We start from the raw sequence: 17,630 nt of genomic DNA, 5'->3' as shown, positions 1-17,630 counted from the left end.
GTTTGGCGTCTGCCCATTGCCCCGTGTTAGGGGGCACAACTCACTGCCCATGGGATCTGCATAGTGCTCTGCCACCGGAGTGCGCCGATTGTCTGCTCTGCTGTGATCAGGTGAAAGGGTCTGACAGGTTCACATGTCGTGCTACATTGCCATGTGTGTACTCTCCCCCCAGCAGTGTGTCCGAATTGGTAACGCTGCCAAATGACTCTGTGTTGCTCCGTCCATGGACCGGCATCACCTTGCACAGGTGTGTGTACACACGCGTAGTTCCACGCACATGCATCCAGAGTCCTGACGAAGGAAGACATGCCCTCTGTTGTGGTAGGATATGTGAGCATTCCCCACGATTGCAACAACTTGTTGTGACCTGTGCCGTGGGTAACAATCCGATGTGGCTGCAGGAACGTAGGTACTCGTCCATGAATGCCCGTGCAGCTTCATGTGCAATGTGTTCCAATAGTACGTTGTTGTCGTGTTCAAGGAACACCAGGGTGAGCCAATCCATTAACTGGTCCGGGCAGGTGTGCTCAGCTCATGCCGTTTACCCAATCCGCAACACAGCCCAATAGGGGAGCGCCTCGATGTGGTCACCGCACACGAGGAATTGTGCAATCTCCCATGCACAACTGCCAATCCATACGCAGTATGTCAAGGCATCCCATGCACGGCTGTCTCGGTTACACTCCTGTTCGTGATCCAACAGGGGGCACACACACAAGTCATAGTCCAATTCATCTACAGTTGTGTTGGATAGGCAGACATCCATGGGTCACTCGAATGTGCATATTCGGCAGTGGAACCAGAGCTGGACGCAGGTGACGTAGGCAAGGCGGACGCTCAGCCGGTAACTGATCCGCAGCACTGCCAGTGGCAGTGCGCCCAGTAAATGTAGCATACGTGCACGGTACTGTTCCACGTGACGGGGGTTCTGCATGTGCCCGGGATGGCCTGCCATTGCTTTGGTACATCTCGTGAAACCAGCACTCTTCTGTACTGTGGCAGTTGTGTGGAGGATATGCCACAGCTCTGAGCAATGATTTGAATGTGTGTGCAACATTGGGGAGAATGGGTTGCTGTTTCAGTGAGTGTCAGGGGCATCCCATGCGGGGGTACCTCAGGCAGGGGCTTCTGTGTGTGGGGTGTGGGGAGGTTGGATAGTTCATTGGCGCAATGCGTGGTGTGGGAGTCGTCCCCATCTGCCATGGCATCTCTCTCAGGGTGTTCCAGCCGCGTTCAGGACCAAGGTCAAAGGTGCAGGTGTCCTCCCGCCTTCTGCATTGGAACAAAGGAGCTTTCATCCCTAATGTTTGTCTGACTACTACTTATGTTTTCGGAATGTGATGTGGCTTTGGCGCTGAGATTGCGACAAGGCCTTAGGCTCATGGTGTACCGATGGCGATACTTACACACATGTTGGCATGTGGAGCCAGGTTCCCGAGAGGCCTTGAGCTGCTTGTGCATTCTCACTCTGTCTCTCTTCCTCACTCTCTCCCTCCCTCGCTCCCTCTCTTTCCTTTGTTGGGTGCATGGCACCCCTTCTTCTCTTGGATTTTGTCTTCCAGGCTGTGTCCTACAGATTGTCCAGTGAGGACCCGCTAGGACTCATCCGAACGGTTGTTTTGGCTTTTGTTTTGTTGTGGAGAGATGTTGTCGCTGCTTTTTGCTCGGGAACGCCTACTCTGCATCTCATTAGCGATAGTTGGTGGGGTCATCTGTGGCGATTTTTGTTGCGGATGCTAACGCCAGAAAAGTGGTGCTGTAGGTTGTTTGCACCGGCTTGTGAATGGGGCGGTAAGTTTATCACGACTTTGGCTGCGCTCAAGTGCCGTTCAATCGGAGATAGCTCCTGGAGAATATGGCCCCAAATATATCAGCCACCAGGAAATTATAAATGAGGCATGTTGGGTACATTTTTTTTTCTTATTGTGATGGAAACAAATATTAACAGGATTACATTTCAAGATACCTGACCTTTGTGATTCTGTAATGAAAATTATGTGTTGAACCCAGATTTCCACACGTTCAGTTGTGCAAATTTAGTGGTCATTTCAAGAGGCCATTTCAATGTGATAGTCTGCTCTTTGTAAATGGGATTACCGTTAGGCAGAGCTTCAGGTCAGTGTACTGGACCCGTACTGCTCCCTTACCACTCTCCTGCTGAATGGTTATGGTCCGTTTATTACTCTTGTGTTTTTGTGTAATGCTTGCATTTTCACTCTCTTGACGACTTCAGTGACATAACACTGATGATTGTTTGAAAACGTGTCTTTCAGAAGTACATAGCTCGTTAAATAATGCACAGTACATTGACAATATTTAACCAATAATATTGTGACTTTTTAAATTATTTACCTAACACAATAAATGTTATTAATAATATTGTGACTTTTTAAATTATTTACCTAACACAATAAATGTTATTTGTTGTTGTCTTTGATGCTTAAGGTGTTTTGTGTGAAATATGTGAAAAGATTGTATTTTATTACAGGAAATGAGCTTGTGGGAAGCAAAAGGAGAAATCCTGCATTATGAAGTCACATTTCAGAAGCACACTGCTACAACCACACAGACGTGGCTTGAGTTAGTCATGGACAGTGCTGCTGCCACCACCATAGCAGTGTCGGCTTGCAACGCAAAAGGAAACTCTCCTCCGACGCACATCAACATATCTACTTTTCCAGGTAAATGTTTTTATTAGTGGCAGCCCAAAAATGAAAACCCTTGACTTGGCGACTCTTACTAGTCATGATGATGCTAAATTAAACGGTAATCCTGTCTTACTCCAAGCTCACTCATGGCATTCACAGGTGAGCCAGGAGTTCTACACGAGTGACACCCACTCACAGATTGTGAGCTCAGCCCACTGTGTCTATGCGGAGTGGTGCATTATTGTGTCAGTGGAAGACACGCCCTTTTCAAACGTAAATCTCCTCTCCCCGATTCCTAAATCCATTTGCACAACGAAGTTGAATTTAGGTGTATAAATAGAATGCATGTGAACATTAGAGAGCAGAAAAACCGGGAGATTTTCGGAAATATATCAGAGAAACTTATTTCCACATTGACTTGCATTGAAGTGGAAGCAACTGTAGGTGGGGGAAAGCGAAAATAAAATCTCTCTCGGCTTTAAAAATTGGGGGCCTGCCACCTGAATCGGGTGTGTTTATATGTACGAAATGGCGAGTGAATTTATGCACGCAGATACATTTGCTCACCTATAAAATGGCACCAGTATGATGTATTTTCTTGTTTAAAAAGCCTTCTGTAAAACTGTTTCTTTTCGGTGAAGGTGCTTCCGTGTAGACAGCGGGAGCACTTCCAGAGAAATAATATGATACGTGATGGTAAAAGTGTAAATATTACAGGTGGGCAACTCTTGAGGCCTCTTCTGCCCCAGCCACTTGGCTGTTCACCCTGTGAAGGCTAAAAGAGGCTGTAAATCACAGCAGGTATGGGGATAAAAGATTTATCAAAGTGGCAGGTACTCAACAATTTCTTAACAATTGCTATCTTTTTACGCCAATTTTGCTAACCAGTTATTTGTACAATTAAAATAAAATGATGATGGTGGCAGAGGTACAGATGGACCCCCAAATTACAAATGACTTGCAAACCAATTAAGTAGACAAATGCTATTAAGTCTCTTGATCCAACAAATGTACAACAACATAAGTGACACTACAGTAGATACAGTACAGTATATAATAAGCAGTGGCACACCAAACAGGTCTCCTCAATAGCAGTGGAGTGCACACTTATTATCTTTTTCAATGCTTGTTTTTATTTTCCACTTGCCTGTGCAACAGTCATCTTCAATTGATGTTTGTTAAAGTGTAAGAAAAACTATTTCAAAATGGCTACCAAGCATCAGTGCACGTACAAGGTGGTAGGGTGACCGTCTCCCTCCAATTCATGAGGACAAAAAAGCAACTCCAGGGATAAAGACCTGTCTACAGCTGGGGCCCTCAAGGGAGGAGTGAGCGTCCGTCACCATGTGAGGGAATTTCTTGACCTGCAATGAAGAGAGTTTGGGTAAAGATCTGAGGTTCAACAGTTTCAAGAGTACTTTTTCCAAAAGTCAAAATTCATCCATGGGGTTAGGTGAAAAGCTGTAGTCAAGCTGGGGTCCACCAGGATTGGAAATGTTCCAAATAGTTCCAAAGGAACAACCTACAAAACCATAGCCAGCATGATTGTGTCCTCATCTTGCACGCCTTACTGCTGTTTCCCAGTTTCATGGATTTTCATCTGCTTCAAAAACCTTTCTCTAGGTCTGAATCTGCCACTGGGGCCAAGGCTGGTAGCCGAGCCAAGTCGGGCTCCTTAGGGACATATGCTTTGTTAGTGAAGTCCAGCTGAAGCTTTGATTCTTTTGGCAAAAAAACTCGAAGCTGGAAAAAACAGAAAATCTTGCCACAAATGTTGTGCCTTCATCAGGTAACCTCGTTACCTTGCACCGGTCCTCCAGAGATGGCCTTTCAGGGGCTTATTTACAAGCCCCTTGGGCCACCCGTACGTCACTTTTCCCATGTTAAATATGACTCAAAGTGGCGCAGGAGGCTTGTAAATAAGCCCCTGAGAATTTAGAACTTGTAGAAAAGGTTCAATAGGTTCTATACAGCTTCTTCAAATTTACTCTCAAGGTAGGTTCTATCAATACAAGGCAACAAGCTGAAGTCGGAAAAAAGATTTTGTCCACTACACGCAAGGACAACAGCTGAAAGTCCAGTTCCAAATGGTCTGTCTGGTTTCCATCCTTGAAAATGCAACAAACTGTGTTTCCTGAGACCTCCAAAACCTTCTTTCAAAATGGTACATCCAAATCGCATAGGCTTTTTTTTAATAGGCCCAGAACACGCTTAGTTTTATGTGCCTGTAACAAGCCCAGTGACGGCCGCCTGGGAACAGGGGTGGAGGGGTGGGGGGATTACAAAAGAAAATGATATAAGAAAAGGCACTTACCTTTTCCTTTGCCGCCGCGCTGCCGCACGTCTCTTCTCTGTCCTCTTCCTCATGGTCTACGGAAGCACCCAGGCTTCCGGGCTCTCACAGCCAATACCAATGCCTGTTTGGACACTCAGGCTGTGCCTGGGGAATCTGGACATGTTCTCCATGGGGCTGTGCAACGCAGCCCCATGGAGAACATGCCAAGTGCGCATGACGGTGTGGCCGGCATCATGGGCCAAACCACTCCTCACTTTGGCGTCACAGAGCCCAGCCCCGCCCGACCTGGCTTCAAGCTCTGCAAAGAAAAAGAAAATGATAATAACGTTATGTTATTGTCATTTTCTTTTTCTTTTGTACAGTGCTGAATTAGCAGTGAGGTGACCCTCCTCCGCCTTAGCAGAGGAGCCACCACTGAACAAGCCAGCTCTTCTGACTTTTAAAGATGCTGTTCATTGTCAGAAATTCAAGAAGAACCAGGTGTTCCCCTCCCCTTAATATTTATGTAGACAGAGAGAAATCTATCTGGACATATGGCCGTTTAATGTCCTCTTTGGCCAGACTATGTATACAAAAATGTGATGAATGGATGGCTTGAATTAATCTCAGCCATGGATAATTACTCAGGCCACATCCGAATCCATCTTTCTTCTGCCCACCATGTCACTTCAGTTTGGACCCAGTTACATGTAACTCAATCTTGAACCTGGTCCAATTTGAACAGTCCAGATTAAACTGCCAAGCCAGGTCCTCCCTGAACTGGAACACAAGCGTAGTTATGGGTTCAACAGCTGGGTACAGCTTGATTCCAGTGACACAGTGTGCACAGGACCCATATTCTGGCATACCAGTTCGACTAAGAGCAACAAACTAAAGGATACAAAAAAGAGATGGATGGAATGGAATGGTTGAATTAATCACAGTCACTGGTAATTAAAAACGTATTCTGCATCCCATTCCATGGTTATTTTGCACATGATGGATTGGCATGTGGCCCAGAGTAATTACCTGTGGCTGAGACAGCATTCAGATTTGGCAGTGGTGGGGCATCAGGATTTTAGAATATCACAGAAGTGACTGTCAGAATTCCATAATTAATTCATGACAAAATTCCCATCCGTTGCCCCCCCTCACGTTTTTAAGAGCATGAACCCGTTTCAAAAGGCTCTTGCTGAGATAGAAGGAACTGACAGATTGAAGGGCTTTGAAAAATCAGAGCTTTGAAAACTTGTGTCTTTCAAATAAGAGAGACAGTGGAGCTCAGGAACCCTTATGTTCTATGGAAGTATCGTATCTGTGAAAGTGGGATATCTACTCCCAGGCTTAGAGTCGTTATGAAGGAAACTATTTACAGATAACTGCAGTAAGTGCAGCTTGTTGGAGCAGATCAAAATGTCACTTACAAAACTGATTTTTTAAGTCAGGAAAATAGCTACCTTGCATAAGTCATTCTTCCAACAAATAAAATAGAAATCAATCTTAACTAATGACTTTATATTTTCTCAAAATAGTTATATGCTGGGAGAGTTGTGCTTCTACGGGTTTCAGAGCCAGGGCTAGAAAGATATAGGCTTTTGATATCACCCAAGTTTAAAAGTGCAGCCCCACTTGAAACTTGGCACTTTAGCCCACTTTACTGCATTAAACATGCAAGAGTGTATACCCTATACATTTAAAATGTAGGTGCCATACAGAGAAGGATTACATTTTTCAAGCCTTGGCTTACTAGTGTCAAATATAATATCCCAGTTGTAAAAACAGGTTAAGTTTTTATTTTAAGCTTCAAATCTTACTTTAGACTGTGACATATCTGATTTTCAGATTATATTATCAGATTAGTGTCCCATGTGAGTAAAAAAAATCTTTAGTGTGGTATTTGACTTTTACGCAGCCCATGCACTTTGTGCGCTTTTAGGAATGATGTCGAAAAAATGCAAAAATGGCAACAGTTACTATGTACATGCAATGAGTGAATATATTGCAGCTCCTCACTGCCTAGTGACCCAAAATACCAGCCATCTAGATCCACAAATATCAAAACAATCTGGGGAAACACAGCAGAACATATGGATTTCCAACACAAGATCCTTTCAATAGTACTTGTAAGGATAGCCAAGGTTAGGACTAATTGAAGGCTACATGCCTTTTTCAGACTTGTGTGGAGATATAAGAGCGCACCCACTGGCCCCATAGACTACAGAACAATCAGCAAGGAATTGCCATGCTACCAAATTCTGCTACATAGTCTTAGCAAAAGATGGTGGGAAAACGATCAAGGACTAATAGGTTTTTAACCCTCCGTAGGGCACTAAACAAAACGAAAAGGGTATGTTACAAAAATATAATCATCTTGAATGCAATTTACAAATCTCTTAATAATTAAGTTATTTTGGGAAGAAAATTAATTCATTTTACTTAGAAGAAAAGCAGAGGCCAACCATTGTTATACCAAAAATACTGTGAGGTGAGAACCTATATAATCAAAGCACTCTCAATATTTTCATTAATGCCATATCTCACAGTTTTAAGTTTTGCGTTCCACTGGTTTTTATTTTATAGACAAAGTTTTCATCAGGATACGTGTTCTGGGATTTGGTAAAACTGAATCAATGATGGATCATTTAAGGACTTTGCTAGAATGGCTTGATTCACTAAGATGGCGAACCATTGTGGCATTGGCATCTGTTTTAAGATCTGGCTCTCTTGTGAAGTTTTACCCATATCCAATAAATCAATCAGATAGTCCTTCCTATGAATTATGGTTTTATAAGCATAATGTGTGTAAAACACAGAGATATTTTACATCTCCCATATTCAAAAAGGGTATCTATTTAGGCAAACTAAAGTACTGAGCTGTGAGCACATTTTCAGTATTGCTAATATACATCTGAATCCTTTCATGTTTCTCTATGATGCTTGTTTGGACTAAAATGCTATGAGCTTAAGTTGTCTGTCTTAAGAGCAAAGAGTCAGGAATCCAGAAGAGCATCATTTGTCTCCAATAAATGCTATATGTCAAAGAGAAGATTTCTATCCACTTGATTACAGATCCCAATGTGGTGACACATAGAAATCTATTTTTAGCCTCACTTTTCTCTGTATACCTGAGAGTGCAGTAGCAGAATATCGTTGTCAGACTATCTTCTGACATAAATATCCTGGATAAAAATATTGATCCATTAAACCTAGCGATAAAAAATCTTCAGTAAGTGGGACAACATTTATTTTTGTCAGACTATATTTGTGTATAGGATATTCTGACATAGAACCTGCAAGAAGCTGTTCATCCCATGGAATTCTGTTGTTGTTCTCACCTTTTTCACCAATTATAAGGGTAGCACCAGTCAGTTTGTGAATAAAATTATCACATTTTCAAAACCAATTTCCTTTAGAGCACAGTTTCCCGGATGATTTCTGGTGTGTTGGCATTCGCAAAGCAACTAGGAATTACGTGCCTTATGTATAATGAGACTGGTTGCGAAAACTGGCTTCAAATTGCACACCAATTTTTGTGACTAGATAGTTATAGTCTTTAGGTTGAATAAGGGCCTCCTGAAGTGTAGTCCCCCTGTTGCTCCCAATCCAGGACCTCAGTGGATGCAGTGGCCCGTTCTACCGCCCAGTTTCTGAGTCACAGCCTCCTCCGGCAATGCCTGCTATTGTGCATATCATGGAAAACTATCTATCTGACTTCTGTCAATGGTTCATTGCCAAAATATTGAAACCATAAATATGGTAGTATATAAATATTGTGTCAAACATATCGAGCACAAAAATATCATTTTGTTATACTTAAAATGTAAATGACAAAAATATTGAAAAAAATATATCGTTCTACACTAATATCAAAGAATAAATATCATTTTTAACATCTATATAGTTGAAAATAGTAAACATCAAATATATTAACATTTAACAGTAATATAATGTAAATTAAATATATTTAAATAATTACAAATGTATATAAATGATATACTTACTTAAAAAACACATGTTTATTTAAACATATATAATTTAACACTACTATTAAAATAATAATTTTAATTTATATTATAATTGATTAATTTGTATAAATAAATATATATATATACACACACACACACAATAATTTAAAAACGGAAACAAATGAGACCTGGAATACATTGAAAAAACATACCAATTTAATTACATATAAAAAGTAATTCAAGTAAAAAATTAGATTTTACTAAAAATATATTACTTATTACAAACATTACAAAATAAAAATAATATAATGTTAATTACATAGAAACATCACATTAATATACATTTAAACAATATAAACAAAACTATAAAATTGTAGGAATAATACATATGCTATTCCCTCTCCAATCTGTGCAACAGTAGGGAAAGCATTGGACTCAGGAAGGGTAAAATTTACTAATGCCACTCTACTCATTGCAACAGTAGGGAAAGCATTGGACTCAGCAGAGGTACAAATTACAATCCCCACTCCAGTCGGTGAAACAGTTGGGAAAGTGTTGAATTACGGAGGGGCAAAACTTACTATTCCCACTCGAGTCTGTGCAACAGTAGGGAAAGGGTTGGACTCAGGGGGGGTACAAATTACTATTCCCACTCCAGTTGGTGCAACAGTAGAGAAAGTGTTGAATTGCAGAGGGGTAAAATCTACTACTCCCACCCCAGTCGGTACAACAGTAGGGAAATGGGTTGGGCTCAGGAGGTGTAACAATTTCCTATTCCCACTCCAGTCGGTGTTACAGTAGAGAAAATGTTGGACTCCAGAGGGGTAACAATTACTATTCCCACTTCACTCTGTGCAACAGTAAGGAAAGCCTTGGACTCAAAAGGGGTAACATTTAATATTCCCACTCCAGCCAGTGTAACAGTAGGGAAAGGGTTGGACTAAGGAGGAGTTCAAATTTACTATTCCCACTCCAGGTCTGTGCAACAGAAGGGAAAGTGTTAGACATAGGAGGGATAAAACTTACTATTCCACCTACAGTCTGTGCAACCGTAGGGAAAGTGTTGGATTGAAAAGAGGTTAAAATATACTACTCCTACTCCAGTCAGTGGAGCAGTAGGAAAAGTGTTGGATTGCACAGAAGTAAAATGTACTATTCCCACTTCAGTCTGTACAACAGTAGAAAGAGAGTAGTAGGTCACTTCAAACAAATAAATTATTTTAACAACTTTATTAAATAACTAGAAATATTCAAATTTAATTATTATTATATATATATATATATATATATATATATATATATATATATATATATATATATATATATCAAATCACAACTACATAATTATTACAATGATTGATAAATATTTTAAACAAATAATATTAATATAATTAAAATACCACACTATGTGCCTCATTACAATGGCAGTCGAGACGAGTGCCCAGCTGCCATCGTTGTGTGCAGGTGACCGTCCAACAAGAAGTCGATGGTCCCACCGACCCTATTACTATACGACTGCCATGTAGGCGTTTCGTAAAATGCCTTTTTCTACTGCTGCTCCTGCTGCGGCCCAGGAAAGAGCTGCAGCACAAGCCACAGTAGAAAAGGGTATTTTTCAAACATCCATGTACTTTGCCAGTCAATCATAGCAACCAACAAATATCATGTTATTTACAATTAAAAAGCATAACACAAATAACACATAACATAAAAGAGAACACCATTTTAAATGAAGAAATAACTATTTTTACATGTATTATTACATAAATAACTTCCTACCCTGTACCTCTAGAAATTAAACAACACACAACTAAAATATATCTTTAAAACTATGATAATTACACTTTTTACATAATTAATTATCAGTTAAACAATTAATAATAATTAAATAATAATAAATCAATTATATTGAATTAACTTCCCACCCTGTACCCCTACAAACCCAACAACCCACACCTGATATATCATTTAAAAGATATCTTATTTGCACAATTTACATAATTAATTATCAATGAAATAATTATTATTAATTAACATGAAATTACTATAATTATTTTCCTTCACATCCTTTATGCCTACAAAAACCACTACCAACAACAAAAATATAAATAAAAACGTAAATTAATGACACAATTTGCATAATTATCAATTAAATAATTAATAATAATTAAAATATGATCACTAATTATTTTAAATTAAATTACTCCCCACCCTATATCCCTACAAACCCCACAACCTGTACCTAAAACTTACCTTAATAATAAAATAATTACGCAATTCCCCAAATAAATTATCAATTAAATAATTAATGTTAATTAAAAATGAATTAGTAAGTAATTATAAATAATGTATTTCCCACCCTGTACCCCTATGAACCCCACAACCCGCTATGGCACTAAAAATGACAAACTATTAAATTAAAACGTAAAATAATTTAAGAACAACCAAAAATAAACAAACTATATTAAAAACATCAACAATAATTATACAAACAATTTACAACATCTACAATTAAAATATATTTTAAAAAAAATAATAATTAAAAAACTGGTATTAACAACGATATTTTTGTAAACGACATTACCGACATAGATATTTTTGACATCGATTTTACATACCTTAAAATCGATAGGCATCGAATCGGAAGCATTAAAAAAAAGCAATAAACTGTACTAAAACTTGTTGATGTTTACATTGCCATGAGGTTTTGTGTGTATACACTAACATACAGGACATTTCTGCTCTTGAACGAGCACTTCTCACCCACTCCCAGCATAGGGGCCGATTCCGATCCGGGTCGGAAAGCTCTCTGACCCAGCCGGATCCGGAGTGTTTTCTGACCGAGCCGGAGTCCTGCAGTCCGACCGAGCGAGTACGATGCGGCCATATGCTGCTGGACTCGGTTCGGTCTGACTCCCATAGAAGTCAATTGGAACCGGTCGTACGACGCGTACACGGGCTCCCATTGACTGCATGGGTACGTCTCGCACAAGGGCACCCCCTACAGTGGGTACGCATCGGTGCCATCCGCAACGTACTTGCCTGTTTTGGGGGGACCCTTGGGTCTCCCCCTGTGTCCGAGTCGTAGGGCTGCGTGTGACAGGGGGTCCAACGCAGACCCCCAAAGGCAACTTCCTGGACGTTTTGCGAGCCAAACACTCCGGCTCGCATCGGCTGTCCGACGCGTGCATCGTACTGGCTCGGTCGTAAATTGCATCCATTGCATGCCACGGTTAGTTACGACCTAGACGTACGGAGCGGTTCGGACCCGGAAACGACTTGGTCGGTGAATTTCACATAGCTCGCATCGTACTTGCTCGCTCGTACAGCTGTAGGAGTCGGGCGGAAAACACGCGTACGGCTCGTAGTTTTTCCAGCCGGATTGTGTTCAGTACCCTTCCGACCCGGATCGGAATCGGCCCCTTAATCAGTAGATTTTTTTGCATGAAAATCTTTTGGGCAAATAACCCTTTTTCGGAGTGCAAAACAACAGTTGGAGACATGGGTCATTCTACGTGTCCATCTGGAACACAGATTATATGAACCCGACTAACTCTCTAGCATATTTTAGAGGAAGATAAATTCCAGTTTGTAAGGGAACATTTATCTTTTTTCTCTGTTCTCACAAATAATTCTTAGAATGCTGAAAAAGCCTAGTCTGGGCTTGGACCAGTGCAGATGCATGCAACTTGTCCTCGTGACAGCGCTTCATGGATTCTTGTTAGGGAGGTCCCTGAAGCCTGTAGCAGGTCCATGTGTCATTTTTGGCCCAATGGGTGGTGTATAATCTGGAGTCCTCCTGGCAGGACCACCGACCTGGGCATGTTTCATGGTGGGATATGGGTGAAGTCAAACAGATAGGTTCTCGTTTGCAAGATGCTGCGCCCTCATTGAAATGATGAAACTCAAATTTGAATGTTTGAGTAGTCAAAAAGTACGCATCATCATTCAGTCATTAATGTGCAAATACAGGACAAAAACATTTACACCCCAAGGGCAGTATATACATTATAGCCCCATGCTGGCACTGATGGTATATGCCTGCTCTAACATTTTACTATTTAGCCGCATCTTTATGAATATGGAAATTGTTGCGAGCCTAAATAAAAAGGAATGTTACCCATCTTTTTAATGCAGTGTGTACTCTAGGAAAGTACATGGTTTGGCAGGAAAATACAACTACTTAACATAATGTAAATGTTCATATTAATGAATTGTCACAGTGGAGCGGCAGGCTTCTTACTTTCAGGACCTTCTTGTCAAAAGTATCAATCTTTTCCAAGGTTTGCTTTATATAAGATGGTGTGTGTCTATGAGGACTCAATGTTTGCTTCAATGTTTTTAAAGCATTTCTTTTAAAAGCTAAACAAATTATATTGAGCTCTGACAGAATGGTTAGCGAATTAATTCCAAGTGTACCTCTTACAGGTAGCAGAAGCAATAATGTGATTAGTATTTAAACATGTAAGGCACATGCACCAATATCATCTGCAAATGTAAAACCAAAGCCAAGGGCAAGCCTGTGGGGTTGCTTCAGTGTTAATGAAAGCGTGCAGTAGGACGGGCTTCTTTTATCTCTATATGTATTTAGAGTCTGATTTACTAACCTTGCACGCAATGCAGCAAGGGAACTTGCTGCGATGCATTGCGTGAAAGGGAGAGAGCTGAAATGCACCATACTTACTAAGATATGGCGTACTTCTGCTTCCCCCTAGCCTGGTTCACTGTGTGAAGCATATCGCCAATGCAGGCCCCCATGCGGCAAAGGTGACTGCGTTACAAGCAGGATTGTTTTTGTGAAGGAAGGTATACCTTCCTGCCCAAAAACAATTCCTAAAGGCAATTTCCTTTTACTGTGTTTGGTGCTGGATGCAAAGTAACTAGTAGAAATAAAGATAATTCTTCTCATTACGCCTGGGTGTGTCTTTGTAAATCTGTGACTGCACAAAAATTCATGGGCGGATGCGTGAGAACGGTCATACTCGACTCATGAAACACCTCCCCGGTGCAAGGTAACACAAGGCAGCGCTATGCATTGCTTTGCTTTGAATTTACTAAACCGCGTAAAGACAAGCAAATGGGCTTTGTGTGGCTTTGTAAATCCCAGAGACAGACTTGCTTTGCCTTGGGACAGCTTGCGTCATGCAAGTACAAAGCAAGCCCTTGGTAAATCTGTGCCTTAATGCCTATAATGTTGTGATACTCGATGTTCATGTGCATCTAATGCCTATAGTGTTGTTGCACTCGATGTCTATGTGCATTTAATGACCATAATTTAATTGCACTTGATCTCTATGCACATGTAATGCCTATAATGTTGTTGAACTGGGTCTCTACGTGTATTTAATGCCTATAATGTTGTTGCACTTGAACTCTATGTGCGTTTAATGCCTCTTATGTTGCTGTGCTGGATCTCTATATATACTTAATAACTATAATGTTGTTGCACTTGATCTCACATTTACTTCTTGAGCAATTTATTTCATGACACCATTGGAAATAAAAAAAAGGACCCGACAGTGGAGTTAATTATCCTTCTCTTAAATTTTAGGTTTGCTTTTTCCACAACATGTTGCAGCAAAACCAGTTAATAATGGCAGCATCCTTATCACTTGGAAACAGCCAATTAAATCCGTTGAGCAGATCGATGCATATGTGGTGGAATGGTCAGACTCTCACATCAAAGATTACCACAGAACAAACTGGGTGAAAGTCCCAGCATTGACGCTGCTAACTATACTATCGGGTAACTTCCATAACTCTATTTTACATGTGTTTGTGTGGACAGTTATAAGAGGGACTTGAGATGTTTCTTTTTAATTGTCTTTCCCTTAAAACTCTTGACAGTGTACTCCATGCCTCTATGAGTGATCTGGAGCTATAGAACAGAACACTTAAACCCACCGCCCTTACGTGTCATGATGACATAACTCGTGACTTCAATCGTGCCGTCATAAACTCCCTTTAAAATGTCCCTGAAACTTGTGATCCAAAATACGTAAATGGCGGTTTACGTGCTTCCCGATATGCGCTGTTCTTCATACAGTTTGCCACATAGATCATATGGAGAATAAGAGGTCACTGGAGTTTTTAATGGATTTAATAACATCATCATGTATGAAAACTTAAGAGACTGGATTTAGTGCATGCAATTACTGTTATTTCACCCAGATTTTTATTTTTAACACAAACCTGACGCAAAGTCTACTGGTGAAATTTACAATCTAATGCAAATTGTGATTGTATTACATTAGCATATGCTATTTTGCTTAAGAACGTGTACTGTGGGTGGTGCATGGACATTCCCATGCTACAACCCATGGGCTTTGATGCAAATCCCCACAACGAATTCTAAATAGGGATTTGCTCCAAAATCCAGTGCATCCCTGAGGCAGGCATAATGAGGAGAAATGTTCTAATTTCTCCTTACTTTTCCCTCTTTGTATGTGTGATGCACTCTACGGCACACATACTAAGGGGCCTATTATGATCTCGTTCAGAAGGGCTCCAAATCCGATTTGGCCTTCCCGAATCTGATTCAGTACCTTTGTTCCTAACCGAATCGTACTCAGTTCCAAACGACCGATTATGATGTCCGGAATCCGTAAGGGCTGTCCGAATCAGTTCCAAAAGGCATTCGTATAGTTCGAGCCTTTTGGAGCCTAATTGTACAGTTCTAAGGACTCGGTTTACGAAATTGGTCTTTGGTAGCTCATAGCTGGCTCCCCTTCACCCGGGGCCCTCCAAATTGGGCCCGTTGGGTTACTCATGGGTCCCCTCTTCCCAACCATGCACCCCATGGTGCCTGCCACAGGGTGCAAGATTTTCCCCAGGCACCCCTTTCTTCAATGAGAGCCTGTGCTCTTGTACAGAACACAAGCTCCCATTGAAGCCAATAGGAGTCTGACCAAATCGTATCCGGAAGCATCTAGATGCATCCAAATCGCTCGGTTGGACTCCCCCGACCCGAGTCGTTCGGAAAGCATTCCAGAACCAATTCAGTCGGAATGCTTTCCGAACGAGATTGATATCGGCCCCAAAGAGGGAAATGCCTTAAAGTATACTTTTTATATTGGAAGGGACTCCGTCCTGTACAAAAACTATACTTACCACAATGCAGGCACTCTTGCACTGTGGCACAAGGGTGTCTGCATTGGCACTTGGTAGGCAAAAGTGCTCAAGCACAGAGAGAGAGCAGAACAGTGCCACATCTTAGTAGGTATGGCGATGTTCTACTATCTACAGTTCATGCAACACAGTACAGTAACTTTACTTACTGCGCTGCATTGCATGAATTGCACATAAATCTGGTCCTGGCTACTAACTTGACCAGCAGGGTAGAGGTCTGTTGTGGGTAGACTGTGGCTAGGCACAACTGTAGTGCCTCCATACAGACACCACAAGATGTGGCTACTAATGCACCCAATTGATGCAAATGAGTTGTGAGTTCACGCAACAAACTACACATGATTTGCACTATATCTGTGTATTTTTCTCTAAGAAATAATGTCATCACATAGGGCCTGAGTCCGATGTTGGTCAGAAAGCCTCCGACCACTGTTCGGAGGCTTTGCGACCAATATGGCAGGTTTAAAGTCTGACCGCCGTATCATGATGACGGCCGTTGGAATTTAAACAAGCCGGGGAATTCGATGCAGTTCCAAAGGGCTCAAGAAGCCCATTGGCCAATCACATAGCCCTCATAATTCCTTAAGGACACTGATTCCGCCGTCGGAATTAGGATGTCGGTTGACGACAGCCAATCCATGTCGGCCTTTCCAACATGGATTGGCTGTTGGAAACTGACTTTGAGGGCCCCTTGAGGGCCCCCTTCCTCCCTGGCCCTCCACATTTGGGCCCCCCTAAACATCCCTGCACCATGTGTCAGGTACCGTGAGGTGCCTGCTACACAGTATAGGGATGTTTAAAAACTTCAATTTTTCAATGGAAACTTGTGCTGCGGGCGATTTCAGCCCAAGACACAAGCTCCCATTGAATAATGGAAGGTGGCTTTGCGTGGCTTGATAAATCGAACTTAGACTTTGCGCAGCCCTTGTGCCTCCTTACCTTCTTCATAAATATTCCCCCAGTGATTACAAGCAAGGTACACATATTGTCTTTGAACAAGAACAAAGAATAAGCACAATGTTTTCAGTTTTTTATGAACTAAATTATCCTAGGTTATTTTACTTGAACATAGATGTTCTTCTTGTTCAATTCTTCTGCTGTATCACCTACACTTTTTCTTCAAATGACAAGCATTTCTGTTCTGAAATATTTTAGGTCAGGTGGTGGTCATGAACGGCTCCTCCATTATAGCGGAGGAGTGCCGTCTCACTAAAAATGCTCCCAGAAAAGCGCCAGACATTAAAAATAAAATGGTAATAAAGTTAATTTATTACCATTTTATTTTTCAACCAACCCATCCTGAACCGAGTGTCAGGCCGGAGCAGTGCCATTGCTGCTAAGTTGCATCAGCTGGCTGTGCACTTAAGTTTAAAGTGCGCATATCTCTTCGGCTGTTTTGCGATGGCCAGCCAGACATGCACTTTTTAAACCTCTCTGAACCAGCTGTCTTAGGCAGCTGGGTTAGAGAAAGCACAGGCCTCCAGTGCTCTTGAGAATGCTAAGAGAGGCTGCTCCCTCCAATCCTGGCGCTTCTTTCACACCGGTTAACAGTAAGAGAGCAGCACCAGGATTGGTTAGGGGAGTTGTTGGGGGTCCGTGCTGGAGGCAGCACCA

At 41.4% G+C, this 17,630-nt stretch overlaps 1 protein-coding gene across 3 annotated transcripts in view; it reads left to right on the top strand.

Moving 5' to 3' along the window:
* Positions 1 to 17,630, top strand: part of IL12RB2 (interleukin 12 receptor subunit beta 2) — a 462,597-nt gene that overhangs the window by 322,015 nt on the left and 122,952 nt on the right. For all 3 annotated transcript variants that reach the window (XM_085602320.1, XM_085602321.1, XM_085602322.1), the window contains 2 exons: positions 2,489 to 2,681; positions 14,440 to 14,634. In XM_085602320.1, coding sequence (XP_085458446.1) covers positions 2,489 to 2,681; positions 14,440 to 14,634 — 388 coding nt within the window. The remainder of the gene's footprint in view (positions 1 to 2,488; positions 2,682 to 14,439; positions 14,635 to 17,630) is intronic.

The sequence above is a fragment of the Triturus cristatus genome, chromosome 4_2 (assembly GCF_964204655.1).
Source record: "Triturus cristatus chromosome 4_2, aTriCri1.1, whole genome shotgun sequence".
NCBI lineage: Eukaryota > Metazoa > Chordata > Amphibia > Caudata > Salamandridae > Triturus > Triturus cristatus.
The sequence above is the reverse complement of the archived record's forward strand: the minus strand, read 5'-3'. Positions and strand labels throughout refer to the sequence as shown.